The 14,293-nt window shown below is 48.9% G+C and overlaps 1 protein-coding gene across 1 annotated transcript; it reads right to left on the bottom strand.

Moving 5' to 3' along the window:
- Nucleotides 1–10,766: 10,766 nt before the first annotated feature.
- Gjb2 (gap junction protein, beta 2, 26kDa) lies at nucleotides 10,767–13,031 on the bottom strand. The gene has a single exon (XM_005406301.2). It carries the CDS (start codon nucleotides 12,708–12,710, stop codon nucleotides 11,973–11,975), a length of 738 nt encoding a protein of 245 aa, XP_005406358.1. The 5' UTR covers nucleotides 12,711–13,031; the 3' UTR covers nucleotides 10,767–11,972.
- Between the last annotated feature and the right edge of the window lie 1,262 nt (nucleotides 13,032–14,293).

A 14,293-nucleotide genomic window follows, 5' to 3' on the forward strand; every position in this document is an offset into this window, starting at 1 on the left:
AAGCAGATCACTGAAATAAATAAAAATTCACACCAGCTTTAGAAATAAGTTGCCAGGGGCTTCACAACACAGGGACTTAGAGAAATGTGAGTTTTTAAGAGTTTGTCATAGGAAGAAGCTCTCATTTTATTTATTCCTAAGAATAGCCTATATTTATCATATTCTGCCTACTATGGGTGCTCAAGAGCACTCTCAGTATTTTTGAGACCAGGAAGGGTTATTTCTGGCAGGCCACATAGGTTTGCGCAGTAGGTTTTTTGGTCTTCCTTCCCTAGAACACTTGGCCAGACTCAAACACAGTTGTTTTTCCTGAGGTGGGGAAGATCAGCTCTGTGCTCAGAATGTCCTATGAATGTTTATGGCTAATTTAGGTGGGCTCCAGAATTTATTCTGGTGCATGGCAGTGCTAATAAAACAAGGTAGAAATGTTAACGGCATTTATGCTTATAATCACGTCTTCCAATGCAGACCACCTGCTGTCCCTCATGTTAAGAAAAGAGATCTTTTTCTCCACTTAAAAAACTGTGGAACAGAGGCATGCACCATGAACTTTACCACGCTGACCACCGAGGGTGAGTGTGCACATCGCTCCTGCACGGCTGTCATCGCCAGCTGTCTCCAGAACGGTTTCATCTTCCCACGCTGGGCTGAAGCCGCCCCCGCTAACCAGCCCTCCCCACTCCTTTGCCCTTAGCCCTGACAACCCCTGGTTTTCCATCTCTATAAACTTGACTGCTCGAGGCACCTCATGTGAATGGAGTCATACGCTTGTCCTTTTGTGTCTGGCTTAATTTAGCATGATGTCGCTCCGTTTCACCCAGGTTGCAGCATGGATCGGAATTCCCTTTCGTCTTAAGGCTGAACGATAGCCCACCGCATAGATCCCTCACACCTTGCTAATCCGTCCACCTTGGCTAGCCCATCATGGACACTGGCTTGCTTCCACTTTGTGATATTGTGAAGAGTGCTGGTGTGCACATGGGCGTACAGATCTGTTCAAACTGAAGTTTTCTTTCTTTTGGAAAAGGGAGGGCAAACGGAAAAATAGTTTTTTGAGTCACTGTGGTGCAAAATCTCAATTTTAACAGCAGATGGCAGCAGAGAGGTGTCACACATCATTGCAGGCGCTGGTCTGAGACAGGGCTTTCAAGAACGCCTTCACCAGTTATACTATCAAAAGGCAAAAAAGAGTCCTTGGTGAGTTACTTAGGTTTTCAGAGAAACTACAAAGACCAAGCTAACCGCTACGTTCAGGTCTTTCCCTGGCAAATGCCTATGCAGCTTCCCTGATGCAGCTTTCATGAAGGTGTTCCTTGGGACTCACAAACAAAACACCAATCTCCTGTCCTGTCCCCCGCCGGCTGTGGTGCACCTTCTTCACGTCCGTTGGACACACACTGTCCTGCTGTGCGAAGTGACCACTGTCTACACACCTGCCACCTGCACTGTGGCCTTCTGTCCAAAATCCCCCGTGTGTTGTAGAGGCTGGAATAATGCTCAGCATATATGAAGAGCTCAATCCCTGTGTTTGACAAATGGCTAGTGAAGTAGTGCACATGCTTACACACTTGTGTGTAACACCTGACAGAGCTGGCTGCAATCCCCTCACTCCTTAGAGGAAACTTACGCTGACCCTTGGCACTCTTAGCTTGCCTCGTGGGTCAGTGAGCTGACGTGAGGATGGCTCTGGTGAGGTTCCATGCCCAATATTTTTATTGGCTTACATGACCGCAGGAAAGCTTGCTTGTTAAACTAACAGGTGTCATAAAGTTGGAAGGAACTGCTAATAAACCAAAGACAGGGTTAAAAACGATCTGGATGAACCAGAAGGATGAGCCAGAACCAGTAAGATGGGATTTAACAGGAAAATGGACAACCCTGAATGTAGGCTAGAAAGAACTATTTGGCATGTGCTGCAAGGGAAAGCCTGTTTGGAACGAGGGTGGGAGTGGTGGCGTTTCTGAAAAACTGGCAGCGGTGCAACTGTCCCTCAGCAAGGAGGTGGTTAAGTAACGCAGCTCTGTCATTCCATGGGACATGGCGCATTTTAAAAGCACAAATAAATATTCATAGTGGCCTGGAAGGATTCCAAGGCATATAATGAAATGGGAAATGATCAGAGAAAAACTGGCCTAAGAATGCAGGTCAGAATCGTTGTGTATGCTTGTGTGTACCTGTGTATGTGTGCATAGGTGTGCTCCTCAGCTTGGGATGGGGTTACGTCCGATAGCCTCGCTGTAAATTGAAAACACTGTAACTCGAGAATGCACGGAATCCCCCCGCCCCCCACGCCCCGACTGAACATCCTGCTTCAGCACACACCCTGAAGTGGGCGGTTCCCCTGCACCTAGAGCCACAGGGCCGCCTGGGAGCTGCTGTCCATTATGCTGTTGAGTCTGCAGTGTCTGCTCAGCTGGGGAAAGATCCAAGTTCAAAATTCAAAGTGCAGCTTTCACCAGATGCCTGCGGCTTTCGCACCATTATAAAGTAAACAGTGGCATGGAACGCAGGCTGGAAGGACACCCATCCCCACGTGGACACTGAGACTCCGGGCTGGGGTGGAAGGAGACAGTTCCACTTGCGGCTTTCTGTACGCTCTGCTGTTTAGTGTGACATGCAAATGTATTTGTATATTAAGCCCATAACTACCAAATCACATCGTTTGCCTTTTCATTTTAAAATGCGTGAAGGGGACAGGGCAGTTAAAATGCTCCATGGCAAAGAGCACACCAGCAGCTCAGTCTTTCTCAGGGAAGCTCTGGGCTGCCGGTACCCACCTGGCCCATGCCCGCTGCTCACCGTGGGGTGAGAGGATCCTCAGCCGGCCGGGCAGCGGGGCCTGTGGGGCTGCAGAGTGAGGTCCGGGCTGAACTCGGACCTGTCCTCGGCGACGTGCTCGTGTGGAGCACAGCCCTCCTGCGGGTCCACCGCGAGCACAACAGCAGCGGCCACGTCTTACAACTGCACGGCTCAGCCCCGTCCTGCCGCCCTCGCTGGCCTCGTGTCTTCCGTCGAGCTGGACTCTGACGTCCCGAGACACCGGCCCCTCTCCTGCTGTTGCATTCCTTTGGTCTCTCGCCAGCAGCCTGTTCCTGCTTCCCTCACTGTCTTCCTTTCCTCTGTGCCGCTCGCCCGCCGCACACAGGGTCTGTGGGCTCTGCTGCCGCACACAGGCTCCGATTTTGTTCCGTGCTTGGCTCCTGCTCCGATGTTTATCAGTGCCCGGCGCTCAGCTGATGCACAGTGACTCAGCTGAAGAAAGAATCATGGGAGAGACACGCAGGACTGGAGCAGAGCCTCTCAGCCAACCCTGTCAGTGTGGGGAAAGCCGGGGTCCCTGCCGACTCCTGGCTCAGAGTGCTAAATGCACCAGAGGAACTGTGCAAGTCTGGTCCACGTCCCTGGAGTTGGCCTTTGTGCATGACCTCGCTGAGCTGGGCCTTCCCAGTCCACCCCGTAGGAAGAGTCTGGACAGCCCACTTCCTCCCGGTGCTGCTGTGAGGGAAAACTGAGGAGAAAGATGCAAAGTGTTTGGGGACACGCGTGGGGGTGGGGGGGCCTGGGGCCAGACATGCTGAGAACTTTGCTGCAGCACTGGTTTTCTTGAAGTAGCTGTCATTGCCTTATCTTTTTTTTCTGCCTATCTATCTGATCCATATCTATCTATTTATATCTACATCTCTCTTTCTCTATCTACCTATCTAATCATCTGTACTTGTTATGGCTTTTATCTAGGTGTCCCCCAAAGCCTCATGTGGTCCTAGGTGGTGCTTTGTGGAGGTGGCTGGATCTAGGGTGTGTGACGCCAGGATCAAGGATGTAATAGTAGGACTCAGGGTGTGAGAGCTGCGTGCCCTAAGGGTGAGTAGCCTGGATAAGATACAAGGGACAGAAAGAGGGTCATCACTTGTCACTTACTGTATAACAAAGAATCCCCCCTGCCCCCTGCCAGTATACTTCAGTTTGTTAGTTGCCTAGGTAACAGTTCCTGTTCCAGCTTCAGTTGCTGTTAGGAACGGCTTCACTGTGATGCACATTGTATAAACCAGTCCCCAGTTGACAAGCCACTCTGCCTCTGCACTTCCTGCTTGCTTATCTCATACAGGCCCTAGACCACCGAGATCAGGGCCTGATATTCTGAGAATGATCCGGATCAGTGCCCATCCACATAAATAAATCTGCCTCCAAATTCTGTGTCATTTTGGTGTTTCTGCTTGCTGCTGCATCTGGTGCGTTGGCCAGGAAGACTGACCATGCTGACCTCCTTGGTCACCAGTCGTGGCTCTCTTGAATGGAGCAAGGTTCTCTCTAGGTCCTGACAGGAAGGTGTGCCCTTGAGATTTCTCGAGTCCCCTCGGAAGTCTGGAGGAGGATTCCTGGCTCCCTGCTCAAGCGGCTCACATTGCACCCCAAAGAGAGGAGGATGCAACCTGTCTGTCTGTCTGTCTGTCTGCCTGCCTGATTCTGATATGACCCCCAGGGACACCACAGTTAGTCTATCGGTCAGCCCTGCTCAGCTTGAGCAGAAAAAGAGCTTCATCAACTCTTGTTAGTTAAGGCCATCCTCAGGGGAAGGGGGTTGGAATGTTTAACCTCTGAGTGCTGCTGAATGAATGTGTGAGTGGAACAGACAGTGCAAGCGATAGGCTCTCCATCCGTGCACCACACCTGGGAGGCAGTGGCCTCGCTGGCTGATTGGGCCCTGCCCTGCGGTTCCAAATACGGCACAGCAGAAGCCTGGCACCTTCCATAGCTAAGCTGAGCCTAAGAGGGCTGCAGCCAGGCGGGTATCTGCATGGTCTCTCTCTGAGAGGTACCCACCCTTGGTCTATTGCACCATCATTCAAGGGTACACAGCACACATGTAGGGAGCCAGAAATGGGAATTAATTAGTCAGAGCCCACAGTCCCTGAGTACAGGAAAAGGGGGTTTTACAGAGTTAAAAATGAAACCAAACTGCCCCCTGCAACTCAAAAAAAAAAAAGAAAAAAGAGGCCCAGTCTTCCTGAGAATTCCGCCTTGGCACCCTTGCTGGCCCCTGCAGGGGTTGCCAGTGCCTGCAACGTGTTGGCAACAATGGATAGCTTCACACCCCACTCCCGAGTCCTCTACTTGCAGCTAATTGGACCCGTTCCAGCTGGCCTGCGTTCGGTCACAGAGGCCCCGCCTCGGAACCTTCTGCTTCACGGCTGCGCCTGTCCTGGTCAGATGGCATCACCTAATGCCCACCCGAGATGACTGTCAGCAATTCCTTCTGAGTTCTACACTTGGTTGAGAAGAAATTGGACTGTCAGCCCTGAGGGATGAGTTACCATGGCCTTTCCAAAGGTCACCTTGGGGCTGGGGATTTAGCTCAGCGGCAAAGCGCCTGCCTGGCAAGCGCAAGGTCGTGAGTTCGGTTCCCGGTACCGGAGAAAAACCAAACCAAAACAAAACAAAACAAAGGTCACCTTGCCGAGAAACACCCGAGTCTAGTGCTTCTCAAAGCCATCAAAAACGGGGGCAAAAAGCCCATCAACCACTGTTACCCAGAAACCTGATAAAAGAAAAGCACCTGATGTCTATAAGAAAATCCAGCCTGATAGATGACCATACCCTCTGGCTATGAGTTATAAGGGATATGGACACAAAAATAAATGCCCCCTTATAAGACAGGGGCAAACCTGTGACTTTGCTGGTAGACACTAGAGCAGAACTCTCTGCCTTCCAAAGTTCCCTCTGTCAAAAATTTACCATCACTGGGGCAGCTGGGCCTCTTGTCTCTCGCTGCTTCTGCCAGGCACAGACTTACAGCCTGGGAGGACACCTCACCAAACATGAGTTCCTGTATAAGCCAGTCCCCACACTGCTCCTGGGAAGAGATCTCCTCTTCAAGTTAGAAGCAGCCATCTCCTTTGCAGCAAGCCAGTCAGCCTCCCTCTCATCTAACCCTGTGCTTTCCACTTTGACTCTTCCCTGAGAGGAAGATGATGTCTGCATCAGCCTGAGACAGATAACCGCAATCCTGATGTTCTGAAAACTCTCCTCCCAGAGACATACACTGAAGACTTGCTTCTGAACCTGGCCGTCAGCCGTGCCGCCTCACCATGACCCCCGTTGCTGTCAGATGTCATGAGAAGCACAAACAGACATCCCGCCACATGTCAGCCTGATAAACGGTTAGTCACCTTGGGCAAGATCTCTGTGCTATCAACAATGCAGCCATCACCTTTCTTTCTGCAGTTCCCAACACATACACCTTTCTGGACTGCTCCCCAGCTGCCACAAGGGTCTAGGAACTCTCCCACTGTTTTCGTGGAGGCCCTAGCAACAGATTTGGCTCCAGGACAGCTGTTTCTCTGGCCCTTCTAGCTCCATCACTGTCTTTAAAGAGAGAGAAAATGAGGCTTCAAAGCTGTGAAATGTCTAGCTGCTAAACTGCACCTCTCCTGCCTGTAAAGCCAGTTCAGTATCTCTGCGCTGCCAGTTCCACTGTGATTGCCCTCCATATACACTGCCTCAGTCTTCTGCCACCCACAGCCTGCTGGTACACTTGCCTGACCTAAAAAAATGCCTTTTTCTGCCTTCAGTTGGCTCTTGTCAGCCAGCCCCTCTTCACAAAGACCCCAATTCTGGACTCAAAGGTTAACTGACCTGGAGTCAACCTCCCAGAGGTTCATAAACTTTTTTACCCTCTTTGGAGAAGATCACTGCCCTCCTGCTTGATGACACCCAAGCTGCTTGTTGGAAAAGCACAACAGCTCTGCTACAATATCTGTCAGAAACTGGTTACAAAAGAGAAACCCCACAGATTTCTTGGAGCTGCTGGATTCTACAGAATCTGGATCCTTGAGTTCACAAAAACAATGATGCTTACTCAGACTGTCACCCCCTGGGAGTGCCCAGTGTCCTACCTGTGCAAGTACTTGGATCTGGTCACTAAGGGCTGCCTCCCCCTTCACCCCCACACTGTAATAGCCACTGTCCTTCTGATTAAGAAAGCTGACAAGCTTACCTTAGATGAGACCTAACTGTCCAAGTGCCACATGCTGTACCGGACTTCCTGAATAACTGTACACCACTACCGATGCTGAGTACACCCTGTTTACAGATGAAAGTAGCTCTGTTAGAAATGGAGTCTGACGGCTAAATATGCGTGGCCACCTTGGACAAAGCTATTTTGGCCAAAACTCTCCTGCTACCGCTTCCTGCTGCTGTTTGGAAACCTGCCACCGATGCCAAACCTGCTCTCCTCAGGCTCCTCGGGGGGACTGGACTGACTGAAATATCAACCCAAGCCATCAGACCTGCCCCAGTTGTATGTTCTGCAAACTCAAGCTGCTGCTACTCATACCCCTGCAGCCAGCTCAGACTTCAGTGTCTGTGTCACTGGCCCTGACCTCCCATTCCCTACCTGTACTGAGAAGATGATAAAAGTTTGCATGGTCCTTCTGTAAAAAAGAAATCATCCCCAGATATGGCCTACTCTTTATCATTGGCAGTGGCCACAGGCCTGCATTTGTAGCAGAGGTAACTAAAAAACTAGATTAAATAAAAATTACATATAGCATATAGGCCACAAAGCTCTAGAATAGTTAAAAACAGCTTGTAGCCCACACACATATAACCCAGGTGCATATTAACTACCTCTACAAGTTTCAGAAATCCAGCCTTAGATCTGCTGAAAAATTTACCTGGACCAGACAGCTCACTCTGAAGAAATGATGCAGTCAAAGCCCTGCTCTGGTCACTCTGGGTGCTGACCTGTCTGTGCACAGTTAAAGCCTGACGACACAGTTCACAGGACTGCTCCACACCTGTTTCCCTTGTTTTTTGTGTCTTTTCAGGCTACTTACCCCAGCCCTTGCTTCCCTGCCTTCTGCTAGCTGTGTTTTTTTGCCTTAAACTCTATATTCAGTTACCCTAAAGGAACAGGCCTAAATTATATCTCTTCCTAAAAACAACTTAGGGAAAAGTTCTGTAATAAGGCAATCTCAGGGGGGCTCGGCTAGGACCCATCCTAGGATCACTGACAACCCTAATGTTACTGCTTCTAGTTGGGCCTTGTCTTAGTTCACATGTAATATGTTGAGCAAGGCTTTGCCAGAGAAACTAAAATAGGGGGGCAATGTAAAAGAAAATGAGCCCCCTAGTCAAAACACTTCAGTTTCTTAGATGCCCAGGTAATAATAGTTCCTCTTCCAGTTCCAGTTGCTCCTGTCTTAGAAATGGCTGGTCACTGTGATGCACAGCTGGTCACTGTGATGCACATTGTATAAACCTATCCCCAGTTGACGGGCCATTCTGCCTCTGTTCTTCCTGCTTGCTTATCCCGTATAAGCCCTCGACCACCAGAGATCAGGGCCTGATAGTCTGGGAATGATCCCGAGTACTGCCCTTGGACATAAATAAATCTGCCTCCAAATCCCAGGTGTCATTTGGTGTTTCCATTCGCCATTGCAGTTGCTTGCTGCTTGCTGCTTTTGCTGCCTTCTGCCTGCTATGAACTCTTTCTCCCTGCGATGCCCCTCTGCCATGTGACACCCAGTCTTGGAGCCAGCTGATCATGGACTGAAACCTCTATAAACTGTGAGCTGAAATAAACCTTTCCTTCTTTAACTTTGGGTGTTGGGTATTTTGTCTCAGCAATGAGAAAAAAGTACGATGGTGCTGGAGATTAAACCCAGAGCCTTTGCATTAAGCCCCAGCCCCAGCTCTTTTTTAGTTCTTTTTAAATATTGAGATTGGGCCTCACCGAATCACTAAGTTGCCCAGGCTGGGCTTGAATTTATGCTCTTCCTGCTTCAGCCCCACGAAGTGCTAGGATTACAAACGTTTGCCACCACACCCACCTCTGCTGCTGTGTATGTGTCCGCTCATTCTTCCCCTGATATGGCCTATCCTTCCTGCCCCTGTGTCATGTTGATTTCAAACTTTGTGTAAACATGCATTTTTTTTCAAGCTTCAAGCTAGTCAAGCTTTGCTGGAGTCATTCCTAAAATATCATCCCTCACCTTTCCAGCTTTGGGCCTGTGTATGGAGGGGGAAACAGAGGGTAACAATATCTTAGTGTCCTCCTTCAGTGAAGTCATTAGACTGCTGCCAAGCTCGGGAAGTATTCAGAGGCCCATTTTAACAGGAGGAAACCAAGGGCAGGTAATTGAGTGAGCGCCCACTCGCCCACTTTGACCCTCTCAGCTCTTGCTCCCTGGGGTATCACTTGGTCAGGGACAGTGAGCAGGACTCACTCAGGCCCTGGATGCCTGTAGAACCTCCACTGGCCCTCTGAATGGACCTGATTCCTCACTCCCGGCCACTTGCTTGCCCAGCTTTTCACAGGTGCATGGAGTTGTTTGATGCGTTTCCCAGTTGGACAATGAATGTTGTGCAGGTATCACTGGCAGTGGATCTGTGTCCACTGTTCTTGAACTATAAAGGTCCCACATTCCTAGCGCTTAGCTGGATGGAGGCCTTCTGAGCAGGTCTTTTCTGCCCTCTTACAAATTATAAATCTGTGACTCAATGATCTCTTTCAGGGTTCAAATTTTCGTTTTCAGGCAAATGGCTAGAACTTTCCACCAGTTCTATAAAGTAGTTGGTAATGGTCTGTAATTATTTTGGCCTTGTCTTTTAATACCTTGAGAATAATAATCTGTGTAGTTTGTAGGACTGAACCCAGCTACTTAAACAGTTGTGAGCTGTTTTAACAGGCTATGTATGTGCAGGGCACCTTGGGAAGTAGGTAAAGACAATTTGCTTCTTTTCTATTATGTGGGCAAAAGTGGGCTTTTTTATGTTTTCAAATTCGTTTAAGAAGTGCATGTCCTCCATAAAAATACTCATAATTATTCGTGTGTAAAATGCTTTGACGTGTCTGGTCAGAGAGCCTGCATCTGAAGGGCCGTGGGTGCTGGCGACTGCGTCAGGGCAGCTGTGTGCACACAGTCCTTGCACAGAGATGGGCTAAGCTGGCCGGTTTTCTCTCCATGGAAATGGACACGAAGGAGGACGGAGCAGTTACAGAAAATAGAAAATTCCATAGAAAGGACACATTAAAGGAATGTTCTCAAGCCTGTCCCAGTACTCATCACGAATGAAATTTTAAATTTTTATTTTTAAATATAGAACATTTTAAAACGTCAGTTTCTGTTTTTCACCAGGAGTCAAACTGATCATATGACCTCCACTTAGCATTCCCCCAAGACCCGTTTCCAAACTGCACATCATGGTGTTTGTCAAAACTTGCTAGTGATGGCATAGGGTTGGGCATAAATAATCTCTCTCCCTCTATTTTCTACCAGTTTTTCTGGTCACAGAAGCTTTTCTGTAACTGGGATAGAAGAATCCCCAAAGGGTGGGTGGTAACCTGTCAACACACCTGTGGGTGTGATGAGATATAGAATAAGAACACACTGACAAAAATATTCATAGATGAAATTAAAATTTGATGTTCTATTTAAAGCTATTGGATTTTAAAGAATTATATTTTCATGTTAAATGATACTTGAGACTTGGCAAAAATTATTTTAGTTGCAAGAATGTAATTAATGCTATTATTCATACAAAATGGTTTTATGATGCTATTCTTGGTAAGAGAAAATGCTTCCCCTCACATAAGTATGCTGGGTACCATTTTTTGGAAAATATGTCAAGCATAATAGTAATATTAGAGTTTAAATTGTCCTATACGGCTGCTACCTATTGACCTAAACCCTATTTCTACCTTTTTCAGATGTCTATTAGTTATATTTTCAGGTAAAAATTGGATGCTGAAGAATGAAACAAACTTTCAAAGTAGAAAAAACTCATTTTTAATCAACAGAATTTAGAGTCTTTTTCCATCTTCTCTGAAAGCAGCAAATCCTCCTGCCCCACCCGCTTTGGTTCTGCACCATTAAGCTGCACCAGGGCAGAAACACCCCCGAGCACCCTCTTCACATCCCATTCCTTCTGATGCTGGGTACCACGTCCCATAGCAATGGGGAGGGCAACGCTGGAAAGGAAGAGGGTGTGGCACGGGGTCACCTCATTGCAGGCTGCAGCTGGTGGTAAATACAGTTTGTATTTCTGATATAAAACGACACTTGCAGTTTTGAAATGAGGGCGTTTGCTCTCCTAAGCTGTCACGAGGACCTTCTAGTTTGTCTCATTTCAGAGCAGCTTCGAGGGTGTGTGCAATAATACACTGTGGTTATTAACACAGCCAGTCTGCGAATTACCCATAGTGACAAGGTCATCCTTTAAATTAAATTAGAGGATCTAATCATGTACCATTTACACATCATCATCTCAGACTGACACAGGAAGAGTGTACAATGGTTTTCAGAACATCTTCGGATCAAAGGAACCTGTCTTATTTTAAAGTTTTCATTTAAAAAAAGCACAGCGGGGGCTGGGGATTTAGGTCAGTGGCACAGTGCCTGCCTGGCAAGTGCGAGGTCGTGAGTTCAATTCCCAGTACCGGAAAAAAAGTAGAAATAAAAAATAAAAAAAGCACAGCAGTGATCGAAGCGTTAGGTAACTTTGTCCACTGTTACAGATTACGACTTCTTAAGCAAATAAAAGAACCATGATTCTGTGTTTACCTTTAACTGGGGGAACCTGCACAGTATGTCTAAAGGGGACACTGGAGCTTTTTCAACATCTAGAGGACCCGGCCTGCACATGCTGTCCTCAGAGAAACAGAAACAAATGACGCTGGGCTTGTTTTCAAATAAGAAAGTATCTTACACCAATAACCCCTACCAGCTCGGGTCTCACCGGAACTAACTTTAGTAAAAATTAACACAGTCATAGACTTAGCCTTTGTTTTGGGGGCCTGGGAGCAAGGAGCCCCATTGCAGGCGCTGGGGTTCATGGAAGGCCTGGGGGTTCCAGTAGTTGAATTTAAAATGGGAATCTTTGTCTTGGCAAATGCTGGTGACTGATCCTTGACAGCTAAGCACAGGTTGCTTCATCCTTTTATGCAATCTCTTATCTACAGCTGAGCAATGCTAAACTGGTTTTTTGGACTTTCTGGAACAAAACCTAATGAACAAATAACACAATTCTGCGACGTTCAGCAAGATGCAAATGCCAGACACGGCAATCATGAACACAGTGAAGACAGTCTTCTCCGTGGGCCTGGAAATAAAGCAGTCCACCGTATTGGGACAAGGCCAAGCATTGCACTTCACCAGGCGCTGCATGAAGAAGCCGTTGTACATGATGTAGAAGACGTACATGAAGGCGCCTTCAAAGATGACCCGGAAGAAGACACTGGTGGTGTAGGTCCACCACAGGGACCCTTCTATGCGGACCTTCTCATTTTTGATCTCCTCGATGTCCTTAAATTCACTCTTCATTTCTCCCTTAATGAACTTCCTTTTCTTCTCGTGCCTCCGGTAGGCGACGTGCATGGCCACCAGGAGTGCCGGCGTGGACACGAAGATCAACTGCAGGGCCCACAGGCGGATGTGAGAGATGGGGAAGTAGTGGTCATAGCAAACATTTTTGCAGCCAGGCTGGAGGGTGTTGCAGGTAAAATCGGACTGCTCGTCTCCCCACACCTCCTTTGTGGCCACCACCAGGATCATGACGCGGAAGATGAAGAGGACTGTGAGCCAGATTTTCCCAATGCTGGTGGAGTATTTGTTGACACCCCCCAGGATAGTGTGGAGTGCACCCCAATCCATCCTGTCCGCCGGGTGGTCGGTACTGGAAAAGACGAAGGAACACAACACAGCAGTCATTAGCTTGGACAGGACCCGGTGAGTTCTCTATGTTTGGGTAGGAAAGATCTCTTAAATCCCTTCCTGCCTCTTACACAACCTCCCCGCAGAGCTTCAACATGGTGGTAAGCGATTTATTTACTTTGCTGAAATTTAGGGAAAGTTTCAGAAATAGTATTGGAAGATACTGACACCATCATGTCAAGCCGAACATATTTGCAGTTTTTTCTTTTTATTCAATTGTACTGTAAATCTCTTAAGGAAAATAACTAAATTGGGCTTCTGAGGTAGTTCATATTTGACCTGGAATTTTTTTTTAATCTTTCTGAGACAGGGTCTGGCTACGTAGTTTGGGCTGGCCTTGAGCTTACTTTGTGGCCCAGGCTGGTCTCGAACTTGCAATGACCCTCCTGCCTCAGCCTTCCGAGGGCTGGGATTACAGGCATGCACCACCATGCCTGGCTAGACCTGAAAATGTTTTAAAGTTAACTCTAACAAAGGATTCGCTGAAAGTTATAATAAAGCTACTTTAAATTGAGTATAAAAATGTTGTTTCAACAAGTCAACTTTTAAAAGCAAAATCTGGAATTACTGGAAGCCATTCCATTGGTAAGCAAGATACTGTTTGAGCTGTACAATCAGGTAACAAAATGTCTTAGCGTGAGCATTAAAAAAGCAACACAGTTTGCAGTAGGTTCGAATGTATAGCTCCCAAGCCATCTGGAACAGGTTCTCCCGTGTTCTCTAATAAGTAGCACCTTGCTCATCTGAGTAAAACAGGTATGTCGCTCTGCCGACGTGCAGTACTGGTTAGCTTAAAAGCACACACGAGCTCTGACAGCCCACCGGGTGCCACACTCACCCGTGGGCATTCGCAGCGCCTCAGTCCCCGCCTGTCAAGCTCCACCACTGCTGTCTGTGGCTCAGAACCAAGTCCTCCCCCAGCCGGTGGCCTGTGTCTCATGCGGGACAGGAACTGTCCCCACTGAGTCACAGCTACACCCTGTCACAAGCGGCCCCTTCCTAAAAGGGTTCCACGCTCCCCAGGGCCCGATGACTCACACGTGACCCACTCCTGGGGGGTGCTGGACCCTCCCTTACTGAAGAGCACCCTGCTGTCATTTCAGGCGCCTCTCAGTCTCCCGCTGAGCCGAGGTGCGCGCAGAAGGAGTGCTCCTACCACCACGGCTGCTGGAGCCTCGCCGGTCGGCCGCGGTCTGCCGGAGCAGGGCAGCCAGGCCGGACCGAAATGTCCTAGTGAGCGCGTGTCCCTGTGCAACAGCTCGAAAAGGGAAAACGCCCCTGGAAACAGGAGCGCGCCAGCCCGGGTTCAGACCTGACCCATTCGCTGCAGGCTGTCCGGGAGGGCCCTCGGCGTGCGGAGGGAAGTCTCACCGACCGTCGAGCGCCGCCCCCGCGGCAGGCCCACCGCAGAAAGCAAGCACTCGGGGTCAGGAAGCTCCTCGCGGGCACGTGCTACATGAGAAACGGAGAGCCCGAGCGCGGGGCTGCCGACGCCCGGCCCCTCTGCAGCCCCGGCCGCCCCGGCCCGCTCGGCCGCCACGCTTTCGAGGGCTGGGGTCCCCAGGGACCCGTCTCGCCGG

Source organism: Chinchilla lanigera, unplaced genomic scaffold (assembly GCF_000276665.1).
Source record: "Chinchilla lanigera isolate Chin_1 unplaced genomic scaffold, ChiLan1.0 scaffold00096, whole genome shotgun sequence".
Classification (NCBI taxonomy): Eukaryota; Metazoa; Chordata; class Mammalia; order Rodentia; family Chinchillidae; genus Chinchilla; species Chinchilla lanigera.